This window comes from Pseudopipra pipra, chromosome 9, assembly GCF_036250125.1.
Source record: "Pseudopipra pipra isolate bDixPip1 chromosome 9, bDixPip1.hap1, whole genome shotgun sequence".
NCBI lineage: Eukaryota > Metazoa > Chordata > Aves > Passeriformes > Pipridae > Pseudopipra > Pseudopipra pipra.
In genome coordinates this window covers 19089634-19116368 of record NC_087557.1, presented here as the reverse complement: position 1 = coordinate 19116368, position 26735 = coordinate 19089634, and the positions used below count along the sequence as shown (strand labels likewise).

Genomic DNA, 26735 nt, shown 5'->3' with positions numbered 1-26735 from the left:
CAGTCTCAAGTTGCACTAGGGGAGGTTTAGGATGTAAGGAACCTTAAAGATCATCTAGTTCCACCCTCTGCCATGGGACGGGACACCTTCCACTAGATCTGGTTGCTCCAACCTCATACAACCTGACCTTGAACACTTCCAGAGAGGGGGCAGCCACAGCTTCTCTGGACAACCATCCCCATCTAATTCCTGCTGAGCTCTTTGGTCAGTCCCATGGCTCTGTTTGCTCCAGGACTCAGAAATCTTCCCAAATAGTCTACTCCAGTCAAACCAGATGAGCCAGAAACATGTGGAAACCTCTGGTACCTGCTGCAGGCCTGACCAGATCGTGGCAGGACGCCCCGGCACGGCAGTGACTCCCAGGGGGGCTTTGTTCTCCAAAAAATAGAGCAGAGGGAGGGCTTTGAAGCCACCAAAGCTCAAAATGCAGACTTCATTTTAATGAGATTATATCATCTTCTGTGCTACATGCCTTCAAATGTTGTGACTTTACTTACATACTTTTAAATGAATTTTTCCTCCCCTCTGTGGGGCCACTGACCTCCCCAACCATATTGCCTCCAGATGTCCAGGAGGGAGCAGGGAGGGCAATCCTTGTGAGTTCCTCTGGCAAAGTGCTGGTCCCTCTTGCTATGTTGTATTTTCAGCCAGATTAAATGAGTATCATCACAGCCTCCATCAGAAAGGTGGTCCCACCACCTCCATCCCTGGCTGCTCCTTCCCTTTTCACTTTGAGCCATCTTGTGAAACAAATCAGGATCTAAATAACTTTTTTTTTGTCCCAGTGGTTTAAGTTTAACCCAGAGGGGTTGTTTTAAGTTGGATCTGGGTTATTGAGGTGACCTCCACAACTGCTGGCCATGGCAGGGACCTGCAGGGCAAGGAGAGGTGTGTGGACCCATGTCCTCTGGGCTGGTGGCTCTAGAGCTGCATAAAGCAGGAGAAATGTTGGCTGCCATGCAGAAACCCTCAAAAAGCTTAAAAAAAGAGAAATAGCTTAAAATCCAGCAGGTGAGAGAGCCCTGTGCCTGCTTCCATCCTGCCTTGTGCAACATCCCTGGGTAGCAGAAGTTTGCCAACACAGGGGTTTTCCATGGGGTCTTTTTCTGCATCAGTATTCCTGGTTGCTTTTTTGTTTCCTCCAGATGGGCTACAATAGTTTCCTATCTTCCTTCTTTGGTCTTTTTATCTTTTATTTCAATCCAAACATTTTCTGTGCTTCTTGCCAAACTCTATATTGTATCACATTCTTTCCTCCTTCAGACACAATATCCTCCTTGACCCAGGCTGGCACGTTTCCACCTGCCCTGTTGTGTCTATTCCTTCTACAAATTCTTATTTCAACATTAAAAGCAAAGCCAGAGGGATGTGATATCCTGTTGTCCATCATGCCAGTTACATAAAGCGTCTCTTGGACATCACGGGGACAAATTCCCTTTCCCTAAAGCTCTGCAGTGCCCAGGAGGGCTGGACTGAGACCATCCCTTTATTTTGGTACATATTTTTGTTAAGCATCCCTTTTAAGTGAATCATCTGTTTGCATGTACACTCAATCTCTGTTCCAGGTTGACTCTTGCAGTTGTGTACATCTGGATGTGCCAAAAAGCACATTTTAAACTTCTCAATTGTTTCTGCTGAACAAGCCAGGACAGCATTTAATTGTGTGGCTGCGCCTCTGTCTCCCAACTCCCCTGACTGGAGAGCAAAATTATCCTAATATTTATTCTACTTTGTTATTTCTTATCTTCAATGGCTAGAAAAAAATTGTGAAGACCCTTTTGAGTATTTCTATGCACTTCTTCAATTTTTCTAATGTCATCTCTGCATACTTGGGTCTTTTGAGGTAAAATACATATAACGGTGGTGAGGCCCTGGCACAGGTTGCCCAGAGAAGCTGTGGCTGCCCCATTCCTAGAAATGTCCAAGGCCAGGTTGGATGGAGCTCTGAGCAACCTGGGATAGTGGAAAGTGTCCCTGCCCATGGCAGGGGGTGGAACGAGATGAACTTTAAGCTCCTTTCCAACCCAAACCAGTCTGGGATTCTATACAGAAATAAATGAAGTGAAATCCTGCTTCTGAAGAGTATTTGTGGTACTGATGGTTCTGTCTCACCATCATTTCTCAGCAGATCTGAATTCCAGGTGATGGTCCCATACCACCATGGTCGTTAATTTAACAGATTGTGCTGGATTTGCTCTCAACATTTCTGTTTTCTGGTATTTTTAAAAATGTATTTGACACAGACAACCCAAAAGAGAAATGAAAAGTAAGCAAAGTATTCTATTATCTCCAAGAAAAAAAAAGTGAAAGTCTCTGCTGATAAGTTCAGACTAATTTGACTAATAAGTCAGAACTAATTGAAACAAATCATAAACTGGAGTAATTTACTCTAATTTACTATCATTTCAAAGTGAGTGCAAAGATGCCTTGGAGTAGTTAGTCTGGTCCACAGGCTTGTGAGGGGGTTTTTGAGATTAATGATGTGCAGGGAGGAAGAACCCAGTTTGACTCTTGATATTTATGAATATTAATGAGTTTGCACTGGTATAATTTGGACAACAATTTGATATCTATGTAGCATATCCTTAACATAGAGCTAGTTCCTCTAAGTGAAGATGCACTTAAGCTGTCCTTTTTTGTATAATTATTTAAAACATTTTTACTTTGCACAAGCTAAAATTTTTCTTCCACAGAAGAGCCTTTTTCACCTGGGATAATTTGGGTCTGTTTGGAGTTAGGGAAAATATTTTAATGTTATCTGAGCAGCTTGGAGTCGGGGTCTGATTTTAACAGATACTCTTTCTACAAGAGAAATGCAATTGAAATTTGCTTAATTGCTGAATAATAGATAAGAGAAGTGAAGGAATTAATGCCTTTCTAGACTCAGATCCAAAGAAGCACCAGCTAAAAGATGGACTGTGATCTGTGGCTTTGCTCTGATGTGTCTGAGGCTGTGCTATCCATGGCCCCATCTTAATTCGTCATTCCCACTGGAAAGCAGGCAAAGGGTCTGCTGGGAGATCTTTTCATTGCTGCTGTTAAAAAAGGCCATTTTCTTTGCAAGCCATTTGTCTCTGCCTTGTTTCTAACAGCAGGAGGGGTGGCTGCACATGTCTGTCATATTTTAAAGGGCCACTGGTGATAAGATGATCAAAAGAAGGCAGTTTCCTTGCAAGCACTTGAGTCCAACACGACGTGTCTATCCAGTACAACAAATAAATTATTCTACTTTTTATACCATCATTTCCACTGAGACTGTAGGGTACAAACATATTCTGCAGAATGCTTGCAGTGGTTGTGCAGTGTGTTTGAGTGGATATCAGTTAGTTCTCAGGAACATTTTGTAAATGTCACCTATTCCTCTACCTTTGATGAAACATTAGCAGTCAATTTGCAAGAGGCTTTGTGCAAGTCCCCACCAATTTTCACAGTGCAGAAACATTTATTTCCTCTTCATCTGTTGGTAGGTAGAGACAGGTACCTGGAACTGCCCACTCTTCATGACTCATATAAAATAATCTCATTTTGCTTTGATTAGGGTGAAGATCATCTCCACCAGTGGAGTTCCTGAGCCCCCTCAGTGACAGAATGACATGCTGCGTGGGTGGGGGAAAGCAGCAAATGTGGAAAACAAGAGTTAAAGGAAAAAAATATTTGTGTCTTCAGTCTTTCTATACCTTCTGCAGCATATGAAACATGCAGGTCACAGGGAGCCTAAACTGTGAGCCAGGGGGTTAAATGTAATACAGCTCATCTTTGAATAACAAAAAACTCTTCCATGGTGGATTTCTTATGGCCCTAGTATGATTTTAGGATGGATGGAGAACACAGCATGATTTAGCTCATCAAACATTCACAGCAGGAAATAAGGTAGGTTTTCAAGCTGGGATTGAGACAAACCCACAACCAATCCAGACTTTGTGGTTGCCATAAGGCCACTCTACATCTGTGGTGGCCACACTACAAAACAGAGCCTCTGGGCTGGAAAATAAGGAGTCTTTTCACTTGAATTAACGAGGATGCCACACTGAGCCTACATATCATAGAATCATAGGATAATTTGGGTTGGAAGGGAGCTTTAAAAGTCATCTAGTCCAGCCCCCCTGCAATGAGCAGGGACATCTTCCACTAGACCAGGTTGCTTAAAGCCCCATCCAGCCTTGAACACTTCCAGGGATGGGACATCCACCTCTTTTGGCAACTTGTGCCAGCGTTTTACCACTCTCACAGTAAAAAAAGCTCTTCCTTATATCCAGTCTAAATCCACTCTCTTTTACTTTCATGCCATTACTCCTTGTCCTACTGCAACAGGCCCTGCTAAAACTTTGTCCCCTTCTTTCTTACACGCCCCCTTCAAGCGCTGGAAGGCCACAATAAGGTCTCTGCAGAACCTTTTCTTCTCCAGCCAGAACAATCCCAGCTCTCTCAGCCTTTCCTCCTAGGAGAGGTGCTCCAGCCCTTTAATTATCTTTGTGGCCTCCTTTGGATTTGTATTTTTGGTACATTTTTTATCTTTAATGGTAAAATCCCATATTATTCTTGGATAGGATGTCCTTCCTCCAGGGCCTTCAGACACCTCCACAGCAAACGTAGATGACACTTCCAAGGGAAGAGAAATTATAAGCAAAGTCAAGCTATGATTACAGAATGCATTTGCTGTCAGCAGCCAATCTAACAAATGAACCTTTTAAAATGTTATTATTGATCTTTTCTACCCTCTGACCCTACTTTTGTCTTCTTTCCTAAGAAGGGCTGCAAGTAATTCCGTGGGACACTTAAATGCAATCCTCTGACTAGAGCTGTTTCATATGTGTTAGATCCAACCTTCAGGATGAAGGAAACTGGAAAAAAAAAAAAGGTCTGTTTCTTTACCATATTCAGCTGTTCATTAGGTGATGGAGCAGAAATCTGTGATAAGAATCAGAAGGCAAAGCCAAACTGTTAAGTACTGTAATCCTGATGATGGAAGAAAAAAAAAGAAAACCAGCTGGGATGTTTCAGTCTTTGTTTCTTTAATTAAGTCTAGACTATATTTATTGTGCAGCTCGGGAATATCTGGAAATATTTACCAAATTGCATTCAGACTATGGTGTCAATAATCAAGTTAAAAGAATGAGAGCAGAATGGATTTAGGAAAGAAAAGAAATCTCTGATTGGCAGATCCATGTTGTTTAACAGGACAGCATTAAACTTCAAAGACAGAAAAGTTGTTTCTTCCTAGTTTGCAAAACTTATTCTCACCAGCACTTGTGGTTGCCATGAAACAAGAATTTTACATCCCAAACTCCAGAGAAGTGATGGGGATGAGGAGATTTTATTTCTTGCCCTCTTGGCTTCATTTAAAAGATAGATTACCGAGTTTAGCCTTCAAAAGGATTTCTTCAGCAAATCTCAAATAGTGGAAGGGAAAAACCAACCACAAAGTTTTATGATCTCTGGTCTGAGGTGGATTGTACACAATTTCAGTTTATTCCTACATGTTTTCTTTTAAAGTCTGTCATTAATAAAAACCCTAAAGCTTCAAACCTATAACGACTTGTGAATGTGTCTCACTTCAGGTCAGAGGAGCACTTCAGATGAGTATCCACAGCCCAACAGTGGCAGGATCCGAGTTTTCTGTTGGTACTTGCTGTAACAACAAAGAAATAGCAATGGGCAAAGAGCAAGCCAAAAAAACCTGTGGAGGCGTGGAATTACACCCAGTGTTCATCAGATATGCAGAGATCACTCTCCTCTCTGCTTGTTCATTGACTGCAGCACTTAAAACAACAGTTTTGGATGAGCACTTCCATAGATAGGACCTGGCATCAACACTGACAGTGACATTTACTGCTGTTTTCAAGAGAAAGCTTTAAGAGCAGGTAAGTGACTGGATGCTCTGGATTCATACCAGAGGAGCATGTTTTGACTGTTATTTAACTAGCCTGTAAATGAGCTCTTTAATTAACAGGTAGACCAAGTAATTTAGAATATGCAATTATATTCTGAACACAGACATAAAAACTGCTCTCTTCGTTGGCTTCTTTCTTTTTTTTTTTTTTTTTTTTAATTCAGGGATACTTTTTTAGTTGATCAGCCAAAAATTTTAAAGTCTGAAGTGAGATCAAAATATAGCCAAATTATAGCAAAGAGATATATCATAAAAATGTAGTAAAAGCTGTGACAAACCAAAAGACAGCAATGTAGTCTGAAGAAATAATGACCAAAAAAAGACAGATATATTGATTTTCCTGAATTTTGGTGCTTGTTTTACAATCTGTCACTGATTCACTCTGATAACATTCCCCAGAAGGTAGCAAATTCTACCTTTACTGTCACATCTTGCAAGATAGAGATATTCAAGCCAGTGTTTTCTGGCTATTGGAATATGCATTTCCTTTACTTCTTTAAGTCCTAATGAGTGGCCAGATTCCAAACCACTGAGCTGGATACACTGAAAATGTAACTACCTGCAGATGTTGTCATTTAGGCATTTATTTAGGTGCACATTAGGTATTCCTAAAAATGTAATAAAAGAAAATTTCACTTATTGACTGGCTAATTTCAGTGACTATAACCAGCTCAAGGTGTTCCCAGGGCCATGGTGTGGATCTTGTTGCAGCCCTAAAGAATTCCAGATGTGCTGAGGCAGAGGAGGAGCATGGTGGGGGTTTGATACCAGGCACAGAGGAGGGTATTCATTAGGAGGGAAAGAGCCTTGGATTTTGGCCTTAGTTTTTGGAATTGCATTTTAATTGATGGTTGTTGAAGGTAAAATGCAGAAGAGGAGCAGAGCCTGGTGTCCAGGCTTGGAAACTTGGCTGCTGGGTGATGTCCCTGGCTGAGGTGGACACCTCTGGGTGTCTCCTGAGGAGGTGGTGATGCACCACAGAGTAGATTATCAGTGATTATCGCAGTGAGGGGAGCTCCACCCTGCTGAACTTCAGAAAGGACTTCCCAGAACAGTGGGAGATGGAGAAAGAGACCCAGGTGCTGCTGAACATGCAATCCCCAGTCACAGAAACGCTGCTCAGCGACCTCCTCCATGAGTGGATCCCTCATCCAGGCAGGCTGGTGGAACCTGTTAGACAGCACACCCTCCCTGCTTGCTTACAGCTCTTCCCAAGCTCTGTTTATGTGCTGGATTTGGGAGGTTTAAAGCCCCGGTGTGTGGGGATGGCTGTGGTGGCCAGGAGGGACACACTGCTCCACTCCCAGGAGCACACTGCCTCCCCTGCCTAATTAGAGAGTGTGTTCAGGGAGACAAAGATCTTGTCAGCCTGTTTACAAAGTGCTCCACAAACCATATCAGGAGGTCTAGCAGGAGTTATTCCTTCTCCCTCCAAGCCCTGGGTGTCAGGGATATTAATAGCAGTGCAATACCACGTTTAAAGTGTCTGCTCAGCACGTAGAGGGAAATTCAGATGAGGGACCTCAAGGAATTCCCATGACAGGGACAGCTGTGATATATTCTGTTTCCCAAGAGGCAGGAGAGAGATGGGTGGCTCTCGTGTTCTCCTTGTCACCACTGTTAATACTTCCATCCAACCCATCTCACTGTGACAAAGTGACACTCTTTTGGTCCTGTGGGATATCATCCTCTTATGCCCTTACAAAGTGCTCACGTTTGTGTTCAGTCCTGTGGCAGGACATGGAGAAAGGATAACCACACCTCGTCACAAGCTGTGAGTCCAGGGTGGCATGGATGGTACACCAGAAATTTTGCTTTACTCAAATAATCCAAATCAAACTATTTTAATTTCCAGAATGAAGCCAAAGGAAAAAAATCAGTGCTATAAATTCCATGGCATCAACATGAAGATAAAAGAAGAGATGCAGCAGGAAGATAAAGAGATTAGAGGATCAGAATTATTACAAATATTGCCAGTAGCAGTGCCTGTTCCCAAGGCTCCCTGCCATTTCCCAACGGTAAGATCCAGGTTTTCAGGTTGAGTAGTGTTTCTTTTTTCCCTGTTTGTGCTGGAAAGCTCTGAGCTATTTTTCACTTCGGGCTCCAAGATATTTAGGCTGAAAGGTTCAGCCATTTCTACAAACGAGGTTGCAGAAAACCAAAACCAAAGTTGTTTGGTTGAGAAAAGAGAAAAGCTGAGGTTGTTTAAGTTTTGCCACACTGGCCAAGACTGTGTTCTTTGATCCACTTGTGAAAATCCAAATTTTGCCTACTTATGAGTCTCTGAAAAACTGTTGCTTACAAATAATCAGTAAGTCTTCTCTGGAGTCTGGCAGCTCCAAGGGTGGAAGCATCCTGTAAAAAGTCAGTGATTATCAGAACTAAGGTAGAGGTGCATGTTTTTCACATGACCAGTAAAAAGTTTGATGCTGAATTCAGTGGTCCAATCCTGTACTCTTTGTGACCTGAGACACATGATGTCAACAGCTATTGGAGCCTCGTGAGGGTTCGTGTGGTTCCTGAAGGTTTAATGTGGCATCTGCTGCTGAGGGAAATGTGCACTCAGTCCAGTGCAGGGCACTGAGGATGCAGAATGATATTGAAATTGAAAATAAGTTAAAAAAGATAAGGAGGAGGCATTTGATGCTAGTTTTGGAAACATTTTTCAGATTATCCTAAAATTATAGAAAAAGTACAAGTAACATAGTGTTTTGATTTGAGCAATAATCTCACTAGCAGTACCTTTCTGTTCATATTTGCTCTTTCCATTGCCTGTGTGTAGCTAAAATACAAAATAAGAAGAACCATGGAAGAATGAAGGGATCAAAAATGGGAATTAGAAATTTGTATCCTTTGTTTCACAGCAAGGGCATGTCCTTTCACCCATAAGCATGAAAAAGTGCTTAGTAATCCATATGGTCTTGATTCAGGAGAGAACCATGGGTATCCAAAGAATTCCAGAATATCCAGCGTGTTTCAAATGGAGTTTGCTTCTTGTGGACAGTTTGCTTGGGTTACTGCCTGGTGAACCATGAACCTTTGGAATAATCTCCCCAGGCAAGTGGTGAATTCCCCATGTTGGATGCTGGGCCACCTCGTCTAGACTGTGCTTTTGCCATGAAAGGTTGGACCAGATGATCCTTGAGGTCCCTTCCAACCTGGCATCCTATAATTCTGTGATAATGGAGTTCCCCCCTGAACTGTGCTGCTAAAAGAGGTTATCCCAAATATCATATGGGCAAAGGAGACATGCTGAAGTAAGGAAAGCTCACCAGCAACCAGGATGAGGTGGTGAGCCTGTGGAACCACAATTTCTGGAAAAGGCTCCAGCACACTTTCCTGCTGTGTGGGAAAGCACAGCCAAAACCTTGGTAATGTTCAAATGTGGTACAGCAAGAACAGGATGAACACTGACGTCTGCTGGGGCTGGTGAACTATTAACACCTGAACAGGCTGTCTCTCTCTCAGGTAATTATGTGATTATATAAAGGTCATGACTTACAAATTGTCATGGACTGCTGGACTGGTTTAAAAACTGGTAAAGAAGCCACCATGCCATCTGCTTTTATGGTCATAATAATCTGAAACTGTTGGACTGCAGCTTTCCTGCGCTGTCTAGTCATCATTTCTACACTTGGATAAATTGTGTCTATTGTTTTTTCCTGTATCATGAACTTCTGTTGTAGCACCAATCTCCCACAGTGGTTTTTTTCAGGAGAAACAAGATGTTCTGAGATGCTCTTGTGCCCGGACCCTGAATAACTAACAGGTAAGAAAATGCTGTAATACCAGAAAGCTATACAGGGAGAGATTTCTGGCTTTGTATCCCAATTTCTTTCTCTGAGGTTTTCAGGAGCAGCAAACCAAGATCCTCATGCCCTTCTATCAGCTTTCAACTCCTAACCTACCCCTTCCTCTGGCTGTCTCTTCCTCATGGCAGGGATGCCTCTGCCTCTCCCCATGTTTAGCACTTTCTTAAAAATTTCAGCCCTGCAATGTTGATAGTTCGAAGCTTAGAGTTTGTTTTCTTCCTGACATCATCACTGGTATATTTAGTACAAAATTTCATATAAATTAGAGAGCACAGCAGTTATCCTGTGTTCAGCTCTGCTGCTCACATCAGGCCCCTTCAGCTGAGCTGTGCAGCTGGGCACAATGCTCACTTTGAAATCCCACACCACACACGTGATGGCTTTCATTAAAAATATTATCTGGTGCTGATGGGGCCATGGAAAGAACTCCCTCATAGGCAAACTCACAGACCCGGCTGGGGAGGGAGGAGCCCAAGGCATTTTTTCCATTTTCATTACTGGTTGTAATCTATAGGGGAATGACTGATTAAGTGGGCAGATGTTGCTCTGAGTATGAGATAAAAACTTGGATTTTAGAAACTTATAGATCCTAGCATGTGATACACGGGCACATATAAGGAGTACAGATCTAACAACAGGGTTATACAAATTCACTCCCAACCAGGAATTAGTGAAATATGTTCAAGGAACCATTATTTCTGACATATAACACAATTTGGCATCTGCATACAAGAAAGCAAGGCTTAGAGAAGTGGTTTCCAGACACATTCATCAATTACTACTTGAAATATTCCACACTAAATCAAAGAATGGGAGTTGCTACCCTTGGCTTAATCCTGAAGTGTCAGTGTGCAATATGTAACTCCCAAGAGTGAGCAAAGATCAAACTTATTGGGAAAGCAACATTTGTAGCCAAAACTAACACAAAGATGTAACTTGGAGAGGAAACATTTAAAGGCATAATGAGAGGATTGGGAAACTAAACATGAAAATCAACAAGGGGAAATGAAGCCCTCAGACTTGGCCTGTGTGCTGATGACCACAATCTAATTAAGGCAAAGGGGTCAGATGAGAAAGTAAAACAAAGCACATGAATTGGGAGATACAGGAGGAGGATTGTAGCAAACCAAAACTTCCATTTTCATGCAAACTTTCATTTTCTCTATTTTTAATCTGGATTTCTACCAAAGGATTAAGTTTAGTCTTTGCTTTGAGGTTACACATGAGAGCCACAAAGAGTTTCTCAGTTCCTTTCTTGGTGAGGGACTGGGTGTTGCTCCATCTTTACAAGGGTTACTGGATGTACAGTTTGCACATGACCAGTTAGTGAAGGGCTACAGACTGAGACAGAGGATCAGGCAGAAAGGATGAGACTGCCAAAATTTCTTATAACTATCTTATAACTTCTTGGAGGGTTTTTTGCATTGCTCGCAGCCTTGAAGATCGGTGTCATAGAAGTGCCACTTCCTTCAAGGAGATTTTCCAAAGGTCCAACCATGTGTTTTCAATGTATGGTGCCCCTGATTTGCTGGGAGAGCACAGGGATGTGGCACAGAGTGAAGCAAGAACATCCTGAGGGTACCACAAAACAGACCTCTGTATTCATGTGGATCTGTATATTCAGTTAGATCACTTTGCAGATAAATATTTAATTTATATTTTGAAAAGCAACTTTAGAAGATATATCAATAATGTCCTGATCCAGAGGGAGATACACAATTAATAAACCATGTTGAGTCATACACTACAGAAATAGTGCTTTTCTCTGGGGCCATCACATGCACCAGCTATTCTGGAAACATCTCACTTGTTCTGTTTCTCAGCGTTGCCATATCCTGACCTGCTCGGCATCTCTGTGTGCTGCTGTCAAAGCAAGTTTACTCCCACCATGGTGCTGGGATTTATATCTGACATATGTTCCTCCTCCTTTCATACTCCAGCACTTGAACTCCAGGTTCAGTTTTTCCATGCTCTGTAAAAGAAAAGGGATGTATTTCTAGCGTGGCCACATTTTTGCAAATCAGAGGCTGCATTATTGATGCCTGAAGGCTGTTTGCAGAGCAGAGCCTTCACCTCTTCATCTTATGGATCCTTTCCCTCTCCAGCCTCCGACATGTACACTCCACTTTTGGGGATGCCACAACCCAAGCAAGGGTGATCCTCCTCTTCTCCAAGGCTTATTCCAAAGCAAAACAACAGGATGAGGGGAAATGGCCTCAAGCTGCGCCAGGGGAGGTTTAGGTTAGATTTTAGGAAAAAATTATTCATGGAAAGGGTTGTTAAGCCCTGGCATAGGCTGCTCAGGGCAGTGGTGGAGTCACCATTCCTGGAAGAGTTAAAAAAACATGTGGATGTGGCACTCGAGAACATGGTTTAGTGGTGAACTGGGTTGATGGTTGGACTTGATGATCCTGAAGGTCTTTTCCAACCTAAACAACTCCATGATTCTATGATAAGAGGAGACAGATTTAATCCACAGCTGTGTCAGCTCAGCATGTGAAAGACTAGCCTGGTTTGAGAAGGTGATAAACACTGTGTTGTCTAAATTGGCAGCTTTGACTCATGTCCTGTGACTCCAAAGATCGTAGAATCTGAATTTTGGGGTCTTTTTTTAGACACTCTCTTTTCCCCATGGCACTTTGAAGGGAGCTTTTTCCTCTCTTTCATTAAATATTTTGACATGTGAAAGTGAGCGTGTGTACAACTCATTTAGAAACAGCCCCAGTGGTGGTTGTAACTCTGCATCGGGTCTGCTTCCCACATCACGGAGCAGCTCCTCTGTGCAGCAGGGTGGAAGGAAGGGTTGCTCCTGCTGCTGTGCTGGAAGCTGGTTTGCTCCTCTGGGAAGGCACAAAGCATATGGGAACTCCAGGAGGAGTCCAGGTTTGCCTTGAGGGCTGTAGAATAAATGAGTTCAGGTTGTACATGAAAATGTTAAACCTGTTCAGTCAGTTCCCTCGCCATGAGCAGGATCCTGGGGCTTAGGAACCAGAAGGACAATTGCCTCATTCATTTCCTGAGGTTAGTTTGTTAAAAAACACCGAAGACTATTTGTAGCATTAACCTTGGGATTTCATGATGGGATGCAGGAATGGGGTGACTTGGAAATCCTTGGAGCTGCTAATGCAACTGGCTACTGACTGAGCTCCAGCTGTGACCTTGATGTGATAATTATGTAACAGAGTTTACAGATATGAAGTTCTTTTTTCAAACATGCAGCTATAATTAGAAATATAATACAATTTTTAAAAAGTGTAGTTTAGCCAAGATGTTGAAAAACCACTCGGCTTTTCACTATAATTTAAAACCTTTGTGTCCTGTACTAGTGAATCTAATAAAATAACATAAAATGTAATACGAAAATGACCAGTGCTAAGAGTGAATTTGGCTCAGCTTTGCTTCTCTCTCTCTCTCTCTTGGACCCAGGGAAAATATTCCAACAGAACTCCAAAAGCTTCAGCACAATGGAATGAAAAATCCTTTTCTTTAAGGCAGCAAATGCTGCTTAAACTTTGGAAATATGAGATACCAATTAGGCAGCTTTGAGAGGCATCATTTTGGTTTGGATTGTTTTGGCTAAACCAGAAATCCTCCTCAGAAATACTGAATAAAAATATACTATATTAGACCCATAAATCACCTAAATGAACAAAAGCCAAGGATAAACTGATACAGCTTTCGCATAGTGAGAATTATATTTAATTCACTGAAATCAAATTAAAGAGAGTTTTGCTGATGTCCCTGGGAGATGCCAGTGGATACTCCCTGCCCTGCAGGAGAAGAGTTTCAGGTCTGACCCAGCTCCCATCCTTGACAAAGTGGGATGGGGAATCACTGCTGTCACCAATTGCTGGGAGAAGTCAAAAAATCAACCATTAAAGCAGATAGAAACCACATTTCAAGCAAATAGGAGATGCTTATAATAAATAATATGTTGTGTTAATGCCTGAATGAATTGTTAACTCATGGAATTTACTGCTACAGGACATGAGTGGCTCCAGTAGGAGTGAAGTGGGTATTGAATCCGTCAGAATCTTTGGGTCAGATTTATTTTGAAATGACATACACCCTGCAGGGTTATGACATAAAATAGAGTTAATTACTGAAGAGTAAATCCAGAGGGTATGTATTTTGCACATGCCTGGTATTTGGCTTCTTGGACTTGTTGATTGCTGGGCAGGAACCACTTCCAGGTGCCACATAATGGGAATTAGGCTTTTTTATTCCTCATATGTCTTTCCTAATACAACCCAATGTGCACACAATGCTTCTGTTCTTAACAGTGAGGAGAGAAGGTGTAAGGAAGACAAGGCTGCCCAGAGAAGTGATGGAATTTCATCCCTGGAAGTTTGCAAAAGGTGTGTGGATGTGGCACATGGGGACATGGTTTAGTGGTGATTACAGTGGTGCTGGGTTAATGGTTGCACTCGATTCTATGATTTTAAGATGCTGCTACATGCCACTGGATGCAGGGATTGTCATCTGCTTGCCCGCATGGAGCTTCCAGGGCTGACAGGGTTATGAGCAGAGGTTTGGAATGGGGTTTCTCTGCATCATCCCCAGCATGAAGTGACAGAATGAGGGGGCATGGCTTCCCACTGCCACAGGGTAGGGTCAGGTGGGATACTGGGAAGAAATCCTTCCCTATGAGGGTGGTGAGGCCCTGGCACAGGTTGCCCAGAGAAGCTGTGGCTGCCCCATCCCTGGAAGTGTCTAAGGCCAGTTGGACAGGGCTTGGAGCAACCTGGGCTAGTGGAAGGTGTCCCTGCCTGTGGCAGGGGGGTGGAACAAGATGAGCTTTAGAGAAGTCCTTTCCAACCCAAACTATTCTGTGATCCTTTGATTGTCCTACTCCAAAGGGGATGTTTTTTCAGGGGTCTCAGCTTGTTATCTCCTCTGTGCTGCCCTTCCCTGTATGGACATCTCTGTGTGTGCCATTGGGTGGGTTCAGCTTTGCCAGTTCCTTTCATTTATTTATTTATTGCCCATGTCTGTTGCATGACAAACATTTCCTCAAGGCTCGTTGCTTGACACGAGGCCGAGCTGTGTGGGGCCACCTGGGGATGGATGGCTTTGTGCTCCGGGTTGTGAGAGACAGGGACATTGAGCACCGGTTTAAGATAAAATAAAAATTAATTAAAATTTTAAAAAGGGATAAAAAAAGTTTTTAGAAAAGTAAAAAAAAAAAAACCCAAACCAAAACCAACCCCAACCCCAAAAAAACAACAACAAAAAACCAACAACAAAAACAGTTTAAAGAAAGGAAAAAAAAGAAGGCGGAGCGCTGCCTTTGCGAACACTCTCCCGGCCGATCCAACACGCACCGGTCCGTGTCCCCAGCCCGTGTCCGGGGGGCACCGCGGCCTCCGGGGCGGGGCTGGCGCGGGGGGCCCGGCCCGGCCCCCGCCCGCAGCGCGGCGGCCCCAGACACCTCCTCCCTCCCTCCCTCCCTCCCTCCCTCCCTCCCTCCTTCCCTCCCTCTGCCCGCGGCGCCTCCGCTCCGGCCCCGCCGCTCCCGCTCCTCCTCCGCGCCGCACTTTGCGTCTCTCCTCGGCCGCCGCCGCCGCTCGCAGCCGGGCCGTGTGTGCGGGGCCGTGTCCGCGGAGCGCGGTGTGTGCGGGGCCGTGTGTGCGGGGTCCGCCCGCCCGCCGTGCCCTGCATGGCCGCCCCGCAGCGCTGAGCCGGGGAAGGCGGTGCCGGCGGCGTTCCCGCGGCGCTCCCGCGGCTCTCCCGCAGCATGGCGCGGGGCGGCGGGCGGCTGCAGCCCCGGGCCGCCGCTGCTGCCCCGGGCCGGGGGGGCCGGGGGCCGCTCGGCCTCCTGTGCCTGGCGCTGCTGGGCGCGCTGGGCGCCGCCGAGGCGGAGTTCTCCATCCTGGACGAGGCGCAAGTCCTGGCCAGCCAGATGAGGAAACTCGCCACCGAGGAGCTGAGGGTCGTCACCATGCAGGTATGGCCCGACCCGGCAGGCGGCTCGCCTGGTTTTCCCCCCTTCCTTCCCTCCCTCCCTCCCTCCTGCACACGCTCTTCCCGATTCCTGCCTTGCCGTTTCTCTCTCCATTCCTTTCTTTCTTTTCTCCCCCCCCCACTCCGCCAGTTCTTTTCTTCTTCGCAAACTTTCCCTCCCCCCTGCGCGGGCTGCTCCTTTCCCCTTGGCTCTGCTCCCCCCCGAGCCCGGCTTTCCCAGCCCTGGCTTCCCCGAGCCCGGCTTCCGTCAGCCCGGCTTCCCTCGGCCCCGTCTCCTCCCAGCCCGGCTTCCCCGAGCCCGGCTTCCCCCAGCCCTGCTCCTGCGGCTCCCACAGCCCGGCTTCCCGGCCCGCAGAGCCGCCCGGCCGAAGGGGAGCGGGGCTGGAGCGACGGGGGCGCGGACAGGCTCGTGTGTTATTTGCAGTTTACACAATAGAAACGGCAAAAATCGCCCCCCGCAGCCCCGGAGGAGTCCGAACCCGGCTTGGGGCTGAGCCGCCTCCCGGCCGAGCATCCCGCGGGCAGCTCGGGGAGCCGTGTCCTGCCCGAGAGCTCTGAGCTTCCCGGCCCCAGAGTACGCCCGATAAGTTTATTTAGATGCTGAATTCGCGCCTGAGGTTGGGGGAATGCGGTGTCGAGGAGCTTTTTGTTGTTTCTGGGGTGTTCTGTGAGGGGCTGGTGGGACTTGCAGGGAGTGCTGGTACCTGCGGTACAGCAGCGGCTGCCCACCCTCTCCGAGGGGGGAAAAGTGAAATCGGATCCCAGGCAGCTTTCAGGGGAAGGTATGGTCAGTAGCAAATGCAGTTTTAAAAGCCTCCCAAATTGAAAAGGAGACACTTTCATAGGATCAGCGGGGGTCTCTACCCAAATGGCCTTTTATCTTCTCTAAACTGGCTGCATTCTCTCACCTCTGGACCATCATTGTGCTGGGCGGCCTCCTAGGGCTCGTTTTGTCCTGGGAAACACTGAGCTGTCTCTTGTCCTTGATGCTAAGAAGACAGGGATTTAAATGACTTCACTTAACAAGGTACATTATTGATGTACTGAATTCAAGGAAGTCACTTTTTTCCCCCCTCTGCCGTGCATATACATGTATGTATTTCCTCTCAAAAGATGTAAGCATAATCCTTTGCTTTGGTGGAGTCTCTGTTAATGCAAATCAAGTCAGTATAATTGCATTGCTAAATCTGTTTCTGGTGTTAAAAAAAATCTAATATGATCATCTCAACAGGTATTGTCTTTAAAAAAGTCACTTGTAAAAATATACCTTGTTACTGTGCTTTGATACACAAGCTGACTTTATGATGAGCCAGGTTTTCTTTCCTAGAATTGTACCAGTGATCCAAGTTTGGGAACAATCTGGATGCCAGTGCACGGGGATGCAAATAATGTTAAAACTGTTTACCATTAGCTGAATATTGAGGGCCCCAAAGAAATTTCATGTGGTGAAACTGGTAGTTAAACCCCCTTTCATACTGAGCTCTATTTTTATATGCTTCATATTTTGGCTGTCTGAACTCCCATCACGCTAATGCACAGCCTGTCCTTTGCTCCCCCCTGGAACATTATTACAGCTGTTTAAGATTAAAAACCAGTGGGAACAAATCTCCCCTGATTTTAGAAGCTTCTTTGCTGACCTCCTACAGTAGAACAAAAAATGTTATGATACGTGTCACTGCAGCCCTTAAAAGCACTGGATTTTAAGGCAGAAATTTCCTAAGCCTGCCCAGCAGGGCTAGGTGTAGCTAGCACAGAATTCCCCTTTTTCCCACTTGTTCAGGGCTGTTGGTGAGCGGTGGTGGCCTGGGGGGCACCTGGTGCTGGGTGGTGGGTTACCTGTGCTGCTGGCACAGTGGGGATGCTCAGCATGTCATGATGGGGCAGAAGGGAGGGGTGTGGGATTTTGGAAGGAGAGCAAGGGCACTTTTGGGCTTTACTTAGATGTAAATCCAAGGACGTTTTCCTAGGTTTAGGGGCTAACGTGGGGGCAGGGCCCAAATGAGGATCTAGTGAGAGGAAGTTGCGGTAGCGAGAGGGAGGGTTGGTGTCCAGCCATTAGTGAGCTGCGGTTTTATTTAGCTTCATAAACTGTAGAGGAGGAAGCAGCAGAATTTAATGCTTCCCTTTCGTGCTCTTTTCATGCTTTGGTCCTTGCCAGTTGTGGCTCCCACATCTGCACATCCTGGTAATAGGCAGGAGGTGGTGTCACACACATAACCGTGGGAAAGGGAAACGGAGGAAGGATAGGTCTGAGCCAGAGGTGGGCAGGAAGCATCCAATGAGTGCAGGAGCAGGTGGAAATGCTTAAATAGAGTGAAGGTGGGAGGTTGGTTGGGGTGTGTTTTGAATCTGGAAAAAGAGGGAAATGTGGACGGAGCCTCCAGAAGCGCAGGAAGGGAGGATGAGGTGGAGTTTCCAGTTTGGACACTAGAGGAGCAAGTGGAAGAGGTAAGAGGAGAACCATGGAATCTGTGAGCCTTAAATGCCTGTGAAATGGGGCAGGGAGTAATGACCATGGAAGTTGTGAGATAGAAAATAGATTAGATTTCTGCAGGAGTCGTCAGTGCTATAAATGAGATCCGTCCCCTCTGTGCAGTGTCTACTTCCTGCAATATATTCTTCTTTGACCAGTGCTTCATGTAATTAGTCCAACAGCAATAAGGACTTAGTGTTTCGAGTAAAATCTCATTATTTTTCATTGTTGGGAGGAGTGAAGTACATGTACATCTGTGCTGTAACAGGCTGAAGCTACTGGAAGACTGAGGATGAGAGAGGTTTCTGGTGCCCGCCAGCATCAGTCTGACAGTTGATTTTGGCACTCACACCACTGCTTTCTGTTTACAGGGACTTGCATGAGTGTGGTATCTGACTGTTACCTTTTAAGTAGTGCTTTGTTTTCTTGCCCACAGAAGTGCTCTGATTTCATTTATGAATTTATTCCTTGAATGGTACTGCACAGAGCAGCTGGTAATGTCTAGGTGACAACTCATGAGTTACATCATTTGCTGAATGTGTTGTATAGCAGCTTAACAGTTTCTTATTTAAATTTCCAATTAGAATATGCATATTTGTACCACACAGAGTCTTCACTTAGTGAGGACACATGTCAGGCGCTGCAGTGTGTGGTGGGTTCCTGGGTGTCTCTGTGTTACCGTTCTGGGTGTTATTTCTCCAGGAGTGGTTAAACACAGAAAGTTTATCGATTGTCTGACTTCCTCTGTTGCAGTGATTAATCATCGTTCCCACTCTGTTTGACAGTTCTACCAAATCCGCAGTTAATGATATTTCTGTGTCTTAATATCACCAATTATTTCCTTTCATGCATCAGGGTACGTACACATGCTTGTGTGGGTTTTTGCCAGAAGCAGTCTCACCACAATCTCTTCCTCTTCCCTCTTCCTCCTGTGGGACAGAGCATGCAGGAGAAGGTGCTGGTTCATGGGTTGTGCTGCACCTACAGCCACCTCAAACCATTACCTTCTTTTTTCGGTAGTTAAGCACTTACTGACAGCATCCATATCATTCCAGGGAACACCTTCTGGCAGCAGGCTGCATCCTTGGGATGCAGCATGCAATCACACCTCCTCTTGCCAGCCTGAGCTGCTGCATTCCTTGTCATTCCTCAGTAGGAATGTAGTCACATCTCAAATAGCCCATGGCATCACTTGCCAAGGGCTGGAGCTTGGTCAACGAGCAGCTCTAGTGACAGTCCTGGAATGTGTTCTCCTGGGCAGAGCTGACACACTGCACCAATTAAAAGTTAAGTGTCCTTTTATACTAAAATTATAACTAAATTGGTGGTTGTGGTGTGACCTGATCTGCCAGTGGAGTTTCACCATCCCTGTTACCTGTCTGATCCTGGCCTCTCTGACCTGGGTGGAATTACAGAGCAAGCTGTTGGTTGAAACAACTGAAATTCTTTAGTCGGGAGACAAAGGCAGGAAAAGAATAAATCAGAACTTTTGTGAGTGTTTTGTTTGGTTTTTGGCAAGGTTTACCCTCTAAATCTGCACGGGGTGCCCAAGGTGAGGACTGTTTTTGGATAGTGAGGGGCAGGGTAATGTTTCCATCTCCAAAACAGGGATATAATACTTGCAGCCAGAGTTGAAAGGATTAAGAAATGCTTTGAAGATGAAAAGCATTAAGTGCCTCTATAACTTTCAAAATGCTTGTTGATGTTTCTGTCCAGATAGTAACAAAAGTTGTAGACCCAGAGGGCCTTGAATATTTTTGAAGGCAGCTCTGCCATCTTAATCCTTTACCGAGAAGGAAACATGTTTTCTCATTGTTACTGATCTTGGAGGTTGGAATAAAAAAAAAGAAAAGGCATTTTAAATCTGAAAAACAGCAGTTTTCCGGTAATTTTTTCCCTATATTTCTTAATATTAATACTTTGTATATTAATACTATATATACTATAATAATACATCAGGTGATGTAGTGATGTGTAAAATAACAACCAGCTTAGTACAGACTTCTGGTTGATTGGCAAACATATTATTTATTTATTTATCTTACTAACTGTTTGTCTGGCCATATGTTTTTCAAGAAGAACAGATTGTGCATGACAGGGAGATGGGGACATATCCAGAGGTTTATATAGGGTGAAAAATCCACGTTCTTTGAAGATTTCAGGGTGGTGGCAGAGAGTTGCAGTCACCAGAACTGTCCATTTATTTAATCCCTTTGCAGATGAACGCTGACAGAATACAGTGTTATTTATTTTTTCTAATGGGATGGTTTTCTGGCTAATGACAGTGGATTTAATACTTAGAAGAGTTAAATCCCACTTGAGTTAAATCCCATTGAAATGCCAGAACCGTGGTTCTCCATCTCCAAAATCAAGGGTTTCACACAACTCCCCACTTATTTATATGGATATTTATAAATAAATCCGTTGGTGACTGTGAGGTACTTTCACAGCAAGTGATGTAAAGCACCGGGTATGAAACCTGGACCTTGGGCACCCTCAGCCAAATCACAGCACAAAAAAATATTTCCCTTCTTTTTCCCTATTATTTCCAGCTTTGTTCCCAGCTTGTGAAGCTGAAATACAGTAGAAAAATATAAGTAAAGAGTGCTGGTAAGTGTTTGGCTATACCTTTTTAGTTTTTTTAAATATTATTTGGCAGTAATATGTGCTTTAGTAGTAATTACAGAGCAGAAACCAGCAGAGTAAAACCTCATCTGTTTTCCATGATTATGTCTTAGTTTGAATCCAGCTTCAGCAGCTTTATCCGAGGCCTTCTGAAAGCTCAAGACTGCAGCAGTTTTTCATCCTTTTCCACGTGGATTCCTTTTTTTTCTGGCTTGAAACATTTCAAAGAGGCAGCGAGAGGTCCTGGTGGAAGGGCAGCGGGAATGGGAGAGCAAATCTGAATTTTTAATTAGGCTTTGAGCTGTTCCTTCAAAGTGTGAGGACATCCTTAGTAATGTACGTCTTGTTGCATCAGCAGAGCCTGACATTTCACTTCAAACAGGGAAAATGCAGCTGGCCTGGGCAGATAAAAGTTGCTGAGAGTGGAGCAGCAAGGTGGGTTGGCAGATAATTAGTTGTCCCTTGCTCTGCCTTTCCTAAGGATCCTGCCAGTCCTGGCGTGGGCTGGAGGGGTTTTAGCAACAAGAAATCCAAGGACGCTGGGAAGTGATTGGGAATCTCTCAGCTGTGGCAGGGCTGATAACACGTGTGTTAAGAAGGCACAAAAGTAAATACAGCGTGTGTTAGCTCATTTTTCTTGGCTTAATTCAGCAGAGGAGGAATGGTTAGAGGGGATCTGAGCACAGCAGAGAAGCTGCTCTGCTGCCATTGCCTGGCAAGGGGAGAAAAAGCCTTGCTGTCAAATACTATCAAGAGCTTCATCTTTCAGACAGAAAGGCACAATGTGTTTGAGATGGAAAAAAATGTGAAGTAAAAGATTTGTGTGTGGGTTTCCCAGTGATTCTTTTATATCCATATAATAAAAGGGAGTATTAAGTATAAACAGATTTTTTTTGTTGTTGTTTAACAGTTGGTGGGTTTTGCTTGTCAATTATGGGTGAAAAATTGGCCCAGAAATGCTTGGAGCCTTGGCAGTTCAGTACCCTCATGTGTGGAAGTACCCAGCTATAAGGAAACACCCCAAGTTTTTGTATTTCCATTGTCAGGGCACTCCATAGATTGAACTGGGGTACAGGACTACCCAAGCATGAGCCTGGCTTTGTGTGAATCCTGGAATAGCTCTGAGCTTGTGGGGGCTTTGCTGGGAACTTTAACAAGGGTTGGATAATGTCCCAGGAATTATTTATTTGTATGTAGTTGAATGGAAAAATACTAATTTGTTTTTTGTTTTTTGTTTTTTTTTTCTGTACATGGATAATATAACTTAATAATTGAAATGTAAGTAACTTATCTGATGTGTCAGCCTTTGTTTTATATGTCAAAAATTTTGCTGAGATTTTGACTACTACCTCCTGTATCATAGGCCTAATGCAGAATGAGTGTAAAACCATAAAGTACTGAGGGCCTGCATTCCCATCATTTTCCTGTACTTTACTGTTGTTCAATAACATGGTGTGTAAATGAAATCTGAAAGGATATCCTTCTGCTCTCTTTTCCATGGAAAACAGAGTTTAATAACGTTAGTACTTACCCAGTATTTGTTGTGAAGACTTGCCTTTCTGACATAAAATTAAGCCAAGTCATGGCCTGAATCTCGTGCTATGCATCCTTCCCTGTACAGAAATCTGTACAATTTCTGTACAATAGTTTGTCTAATTTAGCAGGGAAAATCTATGTTGACTTTTGAAATAATCATGGTGCCACAAATCAGTAACACTCATTTCCAACCCCATGAAAAGTGTTAATGAAATCACTTTTATCAACGGCCTCTAAGGTCTCTGTAGAGTCTCCCAAGTGATTTTGCAAAAGTATATTTGCACAATTACAGTAATTAGTAAAAGCAAACTATTCCATCTCCCCTTACCAGCTTCCCAGTCAGAAGCAGCTGATAAAACCAGCTTTTCGTGGTGCTGTTGCCCTTTGAGCACAACTTTGACTGTGTGATTTGAACCAGTAGAGCAGAAAAACCCTAACACCTTTTTGATAAAAAACCTGTAATTTTCCTTTCAGCATGTCTGCAGAACTGTCTAGCCAATGCTCTCTGTCCAGTTTTGACCTTCCTTTGCACATATTCCTGCGATGCAGTAGGAATTTCTGGCTATACTTAGGATCATCACAGGTGGGAATGAGGCCAGGGGAAAAAAAAAAACTTTAAAATAGACACATCTGGAAGTTGCCATAAAAAGTTTCTAGAAGCTGGAAAGCCTTAAGCAGAATTTCTTGTGTGTTCACCCTGGTGGGGTTATAAGAGTATTTGTTTGCCGTTTTTTGTGGATTTCAGACCAAATTACATGTGAAGATAAGTTCAGCTTGACAGAGATGATGTGATGGTACCATACCAAAGAGCTGAGGTGCTGCCACAACCTCTCTGATTCAGTCCCTGCTTCTCCTCCTTTCAGCAAAGGAAGAATTAGAAACATTTCCTCTTTGGCTGTGCTTTCACCTCAAAAGTGCTATCAAACAAAACCTGGGGAGGTGTTTGTGGTGATGGGGAGAAGGGACAGACTCCCAAAAATAGCTATGGTAGGAGCCTGTTGGCCTGACCAGGCTCTGAGCCAAGGTCACAAAGGGCTTACCAGCCCTTGGGAAGACCATATGGAGAGCCAGGAGGGCTTTTATTTGTTGGAAAATAAAGGAACCCCAAATTGTGTGGACCAGGAGCATAGGGTAGGATTTGACAGTGAAATGAATGGCAAGGTAGCAAGAGATCTTGGGTTTAACCAAATCAGAGCACTCTGCAGCAGCTCTTTCCCAGCAGCTGTGCCACCATGAGGATCAGCTGTGTGATCCCTGCGTGCTGGTGGGTATTCTTTGTCCTTCCCCTGTGCCACGTAATGGTGGATGGATGTGAAAACTGGTTGGACAGTGCTACGGCCACAGGGAGAGGTTTCCAGCTGCATCCAGATGATGGTGTAGCCAGGGACCATTCCATGGCTGCTCTGTATCAGGTAGTAGTGCAGCATGGGATGGATCAGCTCCCTGATCCCAAAACCTGGCTGCTTTGTGAACGGGAAAAAGCCCAAGTCCTCAGCATGGACTGGTCATGTTTGACTTGCTACTAGGAAGAGGAAAATGCGTTATGGGATGGGTTTTGGGCTGAAGTGGATGCTGAAATGGTGTATGTGTTGGCAGGTGTCAGGTGAGGAGCCCTTTTTGGGAATACTCTACAACAGGCTCTGTGATATGGCTGCAGAATTGTGTGCTTTGTGGGGGCAAAATCAAGTTTGCCTGAAGTGTTTGCTTTCAGTGGTAGCCTGTCCATTGCAAATCAACATGTGGGAAAATGCTGATGGAAGATTGGTAGAGAAGGAAATCACATCCAGGATATTTTTATTGCCTCCTTCATGGTCAGTGAACAAACATGTTATTTTTCATCTTTTTTTTTTTTTTTTTCTGGTACGGGACTTTTAACTTTTGATTCTGGAGAAGTAAACACTGTTTGGAGGATAAGAAAGAAGCAGGATCTCTCATCATTGCAAGGAGTGTAAAAGGAAGGGGAAAATTCACTTCAACTCCATGGATCCTAAATTGCAGTTCATGTTTTGTTAGTGCTGGAGGCTGAAGCCAGTGTTTGATCTGCAGGTTCAGTTCCCAGTTGCCAACAGCTGATGTGGTCAAACCCTCATGGACCAGTGTATTCCAGAGAGGCCAAACCAACATCTTGGAGACACAATTTTTGTGTTGTATGGAAGGATAAAATAGAAGGATTTGTAATGTGGGGATAATACATTTAGCAGGTTTAACAATGAAAGGATATTTAATTTAAATATGGTGTAGGTGGTTCAACTTCCTTGGGCACATTGTTTCTGTAATATGAATTTCATAGTTGTCTTCTGTTCCTTTTGCCCGTGGCTCTCCAGCACTGCCAGGTGTGATGTGGGATATATTCCCTTGGTCTGGCTTGGTGGAGTTCAGCTACAGAAAAAAGTTTACAGGGAAAACTGGTGCAGGCAGGAAGACAGGAATAAGTACTGGGGATGGTTGTGTGTCACATTATGCAGCAGTGGTCAGGAGTCTGTTTTTAAACCGTAAATTCCAGTCTTTGATCTGTTCCATTAAAATTAGAAAATGTTATTCCTGGATACACAGTCTCTTGTGTCTTCCTTGTAGGAGGAAAAAAAAGGAAAAGAAATTAATACTCAAATATGTTGCAGGAGGAGGATGAAAATTGCAAACTTCTCAAATTTCTTTAGCTTTTGATGAACTTCATCAAGGCTGAGGTTGCAGATACAAAGCTAAGGGCATTTAAGTAGCCAACCTTCTCTTGTGAGTAATTTGGGAAAACATGAAGTCTTATTTTGCATTTTTTTATTTTTGACTGAAATGTAACTATAATTTTAAATTATAAAATTCTGGCTTTTCCTTTTGAATTCTGCTGCTGATCTATTTTATGTAGCCCTAGATCATTTCAGTAGCTACTCTGAGGGATGTGCTTGATGCTCTTAAAGTTGTTAAATTCAGTTAGTTGCTAATCCAGCTGTTCTTGGAAGAGGAAGCTCTGCTGTGCTGAGCTCATGCTGGGAACAAGGATTTTATACCAAAAGTTGTGTTTGGTTTCTAAAATTTTATATACTGACATACTGATGATACTGTATTTTCATTAAAACTACTGGATGCAAAGCCAAAATTAAAATAACCCCAACATAATCATGATAAGAGATAAATGGCTGGTCATTTCTAATAAACAAGTTGTTTCTGTTTGATAAGAAATTGAATCTAATGAATTTTAAAGTATTGATTCACCGTGATGTCCTGTAAATATAATTTTGCTTCCTCCTTTTTATTTATGTATTTATTCAGCAAGTGGTTGACTGTAAGTCTAGAAATACATTTAAAAAAATATGTTCTGGTAATTGCAACCTCAGACTTTGAAATGCTGCTTTTTCCTACATATCCAAGAATAGAAACTCGGCCTCCAAAAATAAATGAAACCCAACATCCATTGCCATGGTTTTCAGTGCTTGAAATGGTGGATTTCTCTTTGAGGAGCAGAGGTGCAGCAGCTATTTCGGGAAGGGAAGATGTGGAGTCAGGATGAAATGAGTGTAGACCTGCTCTGTGAGGGCTCGTCTGAAACATAAGACCTGCTGGGTGTGCTCTCTGCTCCGTGTGAGTCGTCTGGACGATTTAACAGAGCTGAAAATTCATGATAAAGAAGAGGAAAACATAAGTAGCTATAAAGAGATAATGGTAATTAAAAAAAAAATAGTAAGAAATGCATTAATTTGGGATTCTTTGAAAATGTACTGAAAGCTGTTGTCCTTGATGTGCATTTAGTGTGGGTGAATACAGTGTAGGTCAGGCTCATTCCAGGCCCTTACCTGTTTTTTTTAATCCACAAAAAATGTTACTGCATGTTCAAGGCCTTTGACCCCAAACCTTGACTCGTTGGGAAGCACAGGGAATTCCTGTGAAGTTGTACTTCAAACTCTCTTGTGAAGACCAAAGGTGCAGCAGAGCTGGATTTCTGCTGCCTTCCCACACCCCTCCACCATTTCCTGGCCTCTAGTTTGCTCGGTTTTTGTAATTTTTGCCATTCCCTGTCTCCTGGCTTTCCAGTACCATCCATGTCCTGGAGACTATTTCAGCACTGGCTGAGCACTTGGTCCCACTCTGCATGACATGTGTGGGACTGAGGTGGTTTGTTGGCAGCTCTGGTGTGGCAGGTGGCCACAACTCTCTGATCAGCACAAGAAATGGCATGGTTGTAACATCCCCTGAAATTTTGATGGAAGATATCCCAGAGAGACTTTCGTCAAGGACATGGAGTGATAGGAGAAGGGGGAATGGCTTTAAACTAATAGAGGGCAAGGTTAAATGGGATATTGGGAAGGAATTCTTGGCTGTGAGGGTGCTGAGGCCCTGGCACAGGTTGCCCAGAGAAGTTGTGGCTGCTCATCCCTGGAAGTGTCCAAGGCCAGGTTGGATGGGGCTTGGACCAAACTGGGATAATGGAAGGTGTCCCTGCCCA

At 44.0% G+C, this 26735-nt stretch overlaps 1 protein-coding gene across 3 annotated transcripts in view; it reads left to right on the top strand.

Moving 5' to 3' along the window:
* Positions 1 to 15193: 15193 nt before the first annotated feature.
* Positions 15194 to 26735, top strand: part of CACHD1 (cache domain containing 1) — a 93243-nt gene continuing 81701 nt past the window's right edge. For 2 of the 3 annotated variants that reach the window (XM_064664964.1, XM_064664965.1), the window contains exon 1: positions 15198 to 15649. In XM_064664964.1, coding sequence (XP_064521034.1) covers positions 15440 to 15649 — 210 coding nt within the window. In that variant the 5' untranslated portion in view covers positions 15198 to 15439. Of the gene's footprint in view, positions 15650 to 26735 lie in introns of all 3 variants that reach the window. The other variant, XM_064664963.1, reaches the window with a different exon arrangement.